Source organism: Dermacentor variabilis, chromosome 2 (genome assembly GCF_050947875.1).
Source record: "Dermacentor variabilis isolate Ectoservices chromosome 2, ASM5094787v1, whole genome shotgun sequence".
NCBI classification, from domain to species: domain Eukaryota; kingdom Metazoa; phylum Arthropoda; class Arachnida; order Ixodida; family Ixodidae; genus Dermacentor; species Dermacentor variabilis.
In genome coordinates this window covers 84,326,737-84,334,557 of record NC_134569.1, presented here as the reverse complement: position 1 = coordinate 84,334,557, position 7,821 = coordinate 84,326,737, and the positions used below count along the sequence as shown (strand labels likewise).

At 46.8% G+C, this 7,821-nt stretch overlaps 1 protein-coding gene across 2 annotated transcripts in view; it reads left to right on the top strand.

Annotated features, from left to right (window-relative positions):
• Nucleotides 1-2,400: 2,400 nt before the first annotated feature.
• The window catches only part of LOC142572200 (neprilysin-1-like), a 55,762-nt gene continuing 50,341 nt past the window's right edge, over nucleotides 2,401-7,821 (top strand). For both annotated transcript variants that reach the window (XM_075681142.1, XM_075681141.1), the window contains exon 1: nucleotides 2,401-2,617. In XM_075681142.1, coding sequence (XP_075537257.1) covers nucleotides 2,538-2,617 — 80 coding nt within the window. In that variant the 5' untranslated portion in view covers nucleotides 2,401-2,537. The remainder of the gene's footprint in view (nucleotides 2,618-7,821) is intronic.

The following is a 7,821-nucleotide window of genomic DNA, read 5'->3' as shown; positions in this document are numbered from 1 at the left end:
CCGCTACGCGCTACCTGGCAAGCGCGGTGGATGCCTGCTTGCTCTATCCCTAAAGCGGTATTGGCAGAGGGCCCATTGCCCTTACTTCTAAAAAAATAACATAAATTACAAAAAGAGTGACCAAGACTTGTAGTTCATTGTGTGCATGTTTTCCAGGAATACATGCATGGCATTAACGAGGCTCTTCAAGCCGCTCTTTGTCTTGCGTATACGGTCCGCATCGAGGGAATAAACTTGAAAGTCTGCTCTTTCGCGGAGCTTGAGTGCAGCAGCAGCGTCATAGGACCTCGCAACCTACAGCGCAATTGCTGATTGCAGATGGCGCCTGTGCTGAGGGCGCGTATCGTCAGACGCAGTGGTGGCGGCTGCACAGTTCGTCGCGCTCTAAGTCTTGGTTAAAGGTAGACGACTGCAGGTTGCAAGCTGCGGCAGTGCCAGACGTCTCTGTCACGGTGTCATCGGATTTTCCAGGGGATCGTCGTTGAGGAAGCGACGGCGTCGCACCTAAATAATAATACTGTGTATAGAAGGTCCGTGGTCTGTCTGTGCGCTAAATGTGCTTGTGCGTATTTGACCAATCATTTGACAGCTGCCAACTCCTTGGCTTTTTAGGCGTTCTTTAGATAACGCACAGCGACTACTTGACACACTTTTTTGTCAGCTACCTGACATATCTCAGAGTTTCTTGCTGTGAGCATTTGGGTCCCACCATCGCACTCCCTGTAAGTTCCCGGGCTTCAGGAACCTCAAGGACTGAAGCAGCTTCAAGACGAAATGTCGAATGGCGTATTAAAACAATTCGGCTTCAATGAACTTAAACCGTCGCTTAAGCTGCCTCGATCCGTCATTACGTATGCAGCTAGCGCCGAATCTTTAACAATGGGACGCAGCCCTGTTTTGTCGACGGTGGGTTGGAGAAGTCTTCCATAATCCGCACTGCTGTCGCATTGTAATGGCTGACTCACCTAGGTGCGCTCACTGCATACGTGAGAATTCTGTCGAGTACCGCATCTGCCAGTGAATTCCGGGGACGACGAGCAGCGCCAGATTCTCCGGTGCACCTTGCGCAGACTGTAGAATCGGTCTTCTACTGAAACTAAGTTCCTGAGAACGTGACTCCGCCTTTCATAAGACCAGAAAGCCACAGCTCTGCTACAGCATCTGAAGGAGGCAGGCTTGAGTGCCCGACTGTAGGCGCACTGCGTCTCGCCCAGTGCATGTGATTGATATGAACTCGAGCCTTATCTTAGTTCACCTCCCCCCCCCCCCCCCCCCGTGTACAGTAGCCGACAAGAAAACGTCTAGTTAACCCCCGCCTTTTCTTCCGCTTTCTCTCTCTCCCTCTCTGCATTCACAAATAGAATGACGCGGAAAAAAACTCACAGCTTGACAATCATTTCGAATTAGCAGCACAGCATCGCACTCACTCAAAAATATTCACTCGGCTGTTCTTACCGCTCATATATCAGTCAATATGGCAGGCATGCTTCATGTAGTAAGAGGGCTGTGATCACGTAAATCGCTAGACGATTTGACATACCTGTTATCAGCGGCTCACATGCTGAGAGCATCTCTCGACGTACGGAACCGGGTCCTATAATTCATGCAGAGGACATTCAAGCACAGTGAAACAATGTAAAATATTTTTGTAGGTGTCTAATTCTAGTTATCACACACCGCGATTGCAATTGAAAGGATACGACGTTACGTAAAACAACGTTACATTGTTTGTGTGCGTGTGTGCGTGTTAAATTTTCATCAGTGGTGCAATTATACATGTCACATCACTAGCATGTTTGCTACTGGCAACTCCAGTGTTACCTGCGACATCATTCCCACGACGTCAACATGACCACAAGTTCACTGGGGCCCATCGGCTTCACTGTATCAATAACGCCCTACACGAACCAACAGTGTTTGTCTCGTCCTAAAAAGACCACTTCACTCAGGTATTTCCTGGCGGTGATACGAATGCCTGGATCAGCGGTAAATGTGTACTTGCCCACACACACACACACACACACACACACACACACACACACACACACACACACACACACACACACACACACACACACACACACACACACACACACACACACACACACACACACGCCGACGCGAATGTGTTCGTGTCGAATGTGCCACCTCTTAGAAAGAGCGAAGAGCAAGAAAAAAAGAAAAAAAGAAAGAACTCCGGGTTCCTCTTGTCATCAGACTCTCCCACAGTCGCGTTATCCCGACAGCGATGACGCCAGGCTGTAAGGCGCCTCGCACGCGCAAACACGCGCCCATATACGCACGCACAGATGAGGAGGACAATGCCGCGCTCCCATCTCGAACGTATCGGCGCTGATAAGAAGGCAGTATAGGCTGACGGCGCGGAGGAAAGCGAAGAGTTATTCGCTCCGTGTGAGGCGCCGGCGAGTCGTCGACGACGGTGTACGTGTGAGGCGCAATACGGTGGGACAGGCCGCCGCTGCTCGAGTGGGGCGCCCGCGTGTGCGCGATTGTTGACCGGCGCGGGAAATACTGTTATGCTTCTCAATTCAGCCATCGGGGACGCCGCGCGCAAGTCGTACCGCTTCGATGTCCCTCGCCTAGGGCCGTTAGAACTGTGAGTCCATATATACACTTCAAATGTCGTGCTCTCCTCCATATGAGCTGTTGTTCAGTCTTGCATACATACGGAAGATACGCATTTTCACTCTCTGTATAGGATATTTCAGCTAGACCGCGAACTCAAATTACTTTAATCAGCGTCTCTATAGGTTTTGTTGCGAGCACTGATTACGCTTACTTTTGTTTAAATGCTTGTGTGAACGTGATGTGTGGTGGGCATGAGTGTCGTTGGTCTATATATGCACATTTAGTGCAAGATGTTTATAGTTTATAGGTGAATTTATATTACCTTGCGTCCGTGCAACATGGCGGTTGTTCCACTAAATTTAGCGACACTTTTCTGTGTTTAGCAGGAGAAATTATTTAGTGGGAAGAGGTTTTCTGAAGGTTTTCAGTTTGCGCGCACGTGTGTGTGTGTGTGTGTGTGTGAGAGAGAGAGAGAGAGAGAGAGAGAGTGTCGCGGACGTAAGCAAACATGTTCGCCCGAGCACTACCTGTATTCTTTATCTTCGTCCACTTCTGCAGCCTGCACTGCCCATCTGTGCACCGTTACTCTTCCATAAGTATCAGTAGCAAGCGCGTTGTCTATCCATGCCCTCTCGAAAAGCGAAATGAACGTTTCGAATATTATAATCTTCGAAAGGCGCCTTTATCTTACACTCCCCATCCTTCCCTATCCACGTCTTTCTATAACAAGGGATATTCAGCTGAACGGAAAATAGTTACGACCATTGTTACTTATGCAGACACGCATTAAGAAAAACTTGCCCTGGTTAATGATTCCGGCGAAGTGAGCGCAAAATTCTGGCAACGAAGGCAGAAGTAAAGCACATACTTCAAGGCTCGTATAACTGAAACCTTCCCATGCAGTGACGCTAGATGAGAAGCGGATTTCTTTTTTCTAAGAAGGTGGGGTAGCATATTCCAGTAGTTCACGACCGTACGCAAACTACTATAACCGATATCCATAAAGGAAAAGGGGCCACAGGAAGATGGAGACGAAGCGGTGAACAGTGGCTCAACAAGCGCGCTGTTGTTGCAATGAACGAAGACAATATTCTTGTCGAAACGGTGGCATGCAGCGGCGTCCGAGGCTTCCCTCGTTCGCTGCACTCTAAAAAAAGTTCACACCCTTTGGGGTGTACATTTGCCATACAACGATAATCGTCATCTGACTTGCCCACATTTCCTTTCTTGAAAACGCTGCGCTCGTTACTTTCCTGTCGAGAATGCTCTGAGATTCTGATAACGCGCATGCCGTTCGTGACCTGGAAGTACCGGGCTCGCAGCGTTAAAGAAGGAAATGCGGGCAAGACAGATGACGATTATTGTTGTGTGGCAAATATACACCCCAAGGGGTGCGTCTGTTTTTAGAGAGTGATCGTTGAAGGCCGTCTGATATTAGTTATCTATATCTGCTCTTACTTAATTTTCTGGGGCTTTTTTCGTTCGACTTTTATTATACTACAATCACATTTTATTACACGCGCAGTTATATTACATGTTCAATATACTCACGATCGCAGAACTTGAGCGGGATCTTCAGCGGCCTTGGGGTTGCCGTGGGTTTAGCGGTTTCATGAAGACTCGTAATTTGGTATCTGACGTTTTCATTTGGCAATTAACATTGGGTTGGACGCGCGAGATAATTATCCGGGACGGTCACGGCCGTGATATACTGTGAGATCCAAAAGTTGAGATGACTATTACGTAGAGCTCGCTTCAATTTCCCAGTTACGGTGAGCCCGCAGACATTAAAAGCTTAAATGGTATATTTAGTGACTATTTGTAAATTATCGACAAATTACCGCGTATAGCCCGTCACCTCATGGTGGCCACCGCTGTCCTGCGAAGTAACCGTACATTTATTTCAAAACGGTTATTTATGTATGTTGCTTAAAAGGGTCCAAAACCACCCAACGGGCTTGAAGCACATTCTGCGGATAACACACACTGCATGCAGTGAACATCTCAGCCAAATTTTGCAGTCGTGCGCGGCGCGCGGAGCTCCCAAGCGAAACGCGAAGTTCACTTTTCCTTAAACACTCTCTTTTAAAACAGTGTCCTTCTCCTCACTCGTTTTGGCGCTGCCTGCGGCTGCTCCTTGACATAATCGAGCAGCTTCCCGTAGAGAGCTGCCATTGGCCCATAGAATTGGCACGAAGCAAGCAGAATGTTTGAATCAGCGCGCCTCTTCCTACTGTTACCTTGTATATATTAATAGATGCAGTTAACTAAGCAGGCTGAAGCAAGCGAAAATCTACGTTTAGAATTTTCACAAGAATTACGCACTACCGGAAGAAGTCGTCGACTATCGTCTTCTCAAAGTTCTCACGCTCGCTCGTGCTGGCCCACGTAGGAATGGAACTTTGGCAACACTGCTTACCGGGTGCTATAGCCGTCGGGTCTCACTAATTTCCATTAGTCTTGAACCCTCAGCTAGCCTCGATACACGCGAAACTTAGGCCCGCCCAAATCACATGCAAGCGTGCTAGCGAGCGCAATCACTCACTCCTGGCCGCACTAGAGTGTACTATATGTATATATATATATATATATATATATATATATATATATATATATATATATATATATATATATATATATATATATATATATATAACCTAGCTAGACGCCTTGGCAGACATCGCTTCGTACTGAGTTACTGATATCGCTTCAAAGTGCACAGTCTGGATTTGGCTACTATCCGTCAGTCAAGATGGTGCAAGACAAAGCCAGTCCAAACCACGTATCACGGCCAGACTGGAGCACACGAGCACGAGCGCGTACTCTAGCCCGGCCATGCACAGAAAACGTTGTGCTATATCAGAGAGCCTGGAGGAAAGAAAAAGGAGAGAACATCAGGTCCCGCAGCCAGCCCGTCTCATGTGCGAGGTGGCGAAAGCTTCAAGGCATGTTGAAGAACAAATTTTTGCCCAGTTGGGTGCTCAAATACCTGCAAGAACTTGACGGCGACACAGTTACAGTAATTCCCCGCGATACCTCATGAAAGGTAGCTACGGCAGCAATGGATCGTCGACGTCTTGCTGGAAATTTTTTGTTATCATGCTTTCTTTCGCTATGTCGGTGTTGCAGTGACGTCGATCGCGGCCTACCCATGTTTTGAATCGGTTTGTCCGCATGCAGCACGTGGGTTAAATTCATTTCGCTCAAGTTCTGAATATTACTTGCCGCCTTTTTTTTCACTCTACCTTACGATGTTCCGAAACGGTATTAATTAATAAAAATCACAATTTCAGTATGTGTAAACATAATGGCGCTGTCAGAGTTAAAGTGCTCTAAGTTCGGCAAAGGTCATCATATATTTTCACGTGGTCTCCAAGAACATCCACGTAGGCACATCGCCTCCCTCGTTCGGTTCTAAATGTCTACGTAGGTTTTGCTCCTATTGCGATCGTTCTTGCTGCATTAGTGCCTTAGCGGATCTTGAGAGGAAACTTTCTTATGCTTTGCTTCGCTCTTTCGATTCAAATTTAATCAATGCGAGGTCTTGTCGGAAGGTGAGTCGCGAGAAGACAAATCGTCATTGTCCCTCATTCCAATGGGGAAGGAAATCAAGGGTGTGTTCCCATTCTGGCCAGCATCGGAGACAGTCTACGTAGACAGCTAAGGAGACAACCCAGAAAGCTTCGAGGTCACGTAATGGAACACGTTTCGAGCCGTCTGGAAGACGTATGGAAGACGCTTCTGCGACGTGACACCACCTCGCGGCCACAAGAAAAAGTTCAGAAAAGCACGCATTATTTCTGTATTTTAAGTCTTTGCGCCAGAAAACGTATTAAAAACACGAAGTAGCTTACATTAAGGGCGTAGGATAGCGTGTCAACGTTTTATTGTGTGCAGACAACCTTCCTGCCGGCATTCCAAGCGTCCTGTTCAGCCGCCATCTTGTTTGGACAGGAAAGTAGCCTGCACCGTTTTTGACTTCAATGCTGTCTTCGCGAAGCTGTCCACTTTGACGTCTTCGTGAGAATTGGAACGAGACATAAGATGGGCCGCTGTCCGCTTAGCCGTCTACTTAGCCGTCTACGGCGAGTATTGGAACACAGCCCAAAGCATTCGTGCATTCGTGTTGTTTTGGAGCATTAAACTTCATCGATCATCTCCAAAGAACGAAGGTTAGCTGCGACCGGGATGACCCGGCGCCGAATTTCCGACTGGCATGCCACCACGATGATGATAATGGCCCACAACTATCGCACGTATCCAAATACGGAAGGGGGAGGTTGAATCGAAGCAGTAACTCGGCATGCGCACCAGATCTCGCGCCCCTTTGATATTGTCTTCGTGGCGTCAACCAGAGTTCGGAGAAATGCGCGGATCCAGGGGGGATTTCCGGGTGTCCTGACTCCCGCAATCCCCTCCCTTAAGAGGACGCTTTAGCTGGAGCCCAACTCCGACGCGGCCTATTCAAATACAGGTAAAACGCAAAAACAATTTTCTGAGATGACCCCTAGGCTGATTTTAATGAAATTGTTGCATTTGAGAGAGAAAGTTAAATTCTAGTGACTGTTGGAAGCGGAATTTCGGTTTAGGGCTTGAGTTCTGTTAAAAAGATTTTCAAAAATTTGGAAGTTTGAAAAAAATAGAAGCACGAAGTTTACAAATTAATAGCCCTGCATCAAGAACAGATATCGCGGTTCTCTAAAAGGCATCCACTAGATCGTTGAAAGCGGACAAATTTGATATGTCATTGAATATCTTACGTGAATTTCTTACGTTGTGCACAAGGGTTCTGGTTCTGCAAGAGCTATAGTCGTGTATTACTAATCTTTTTGAGATTCATGTGTAACATATCAATTTTGCTCGCTTTAGATGTACTGCTATATGCAATTCACAGAATTGTGATATCATCTTTCATTGCTGAGTTACAGAGTTGGAAACTTGATAGTTTCGTTTTATTTTTAATAAAACATTGACGACCTAAATCGAAAATTCGAAACGAACAGTCACTAGATTTTAGGTTTGCCTTTTAAATGCAACAAAGCTCGTGAAATTTGGCGCTGTGGTTGCCGAGAAAAATTCTCCTTTTGCATGTATTTAGATAGGAGCACCCGAGCTAAAGCTTCCTCTGGAAATTTGTGTGCGCAACGCCAGCGTACGGCACGTGACAAACACATGAAGTCCTTCCCAGCTGTTACTTTTCCTTTACTCAGGCGTGACAAGATAGATTCAATG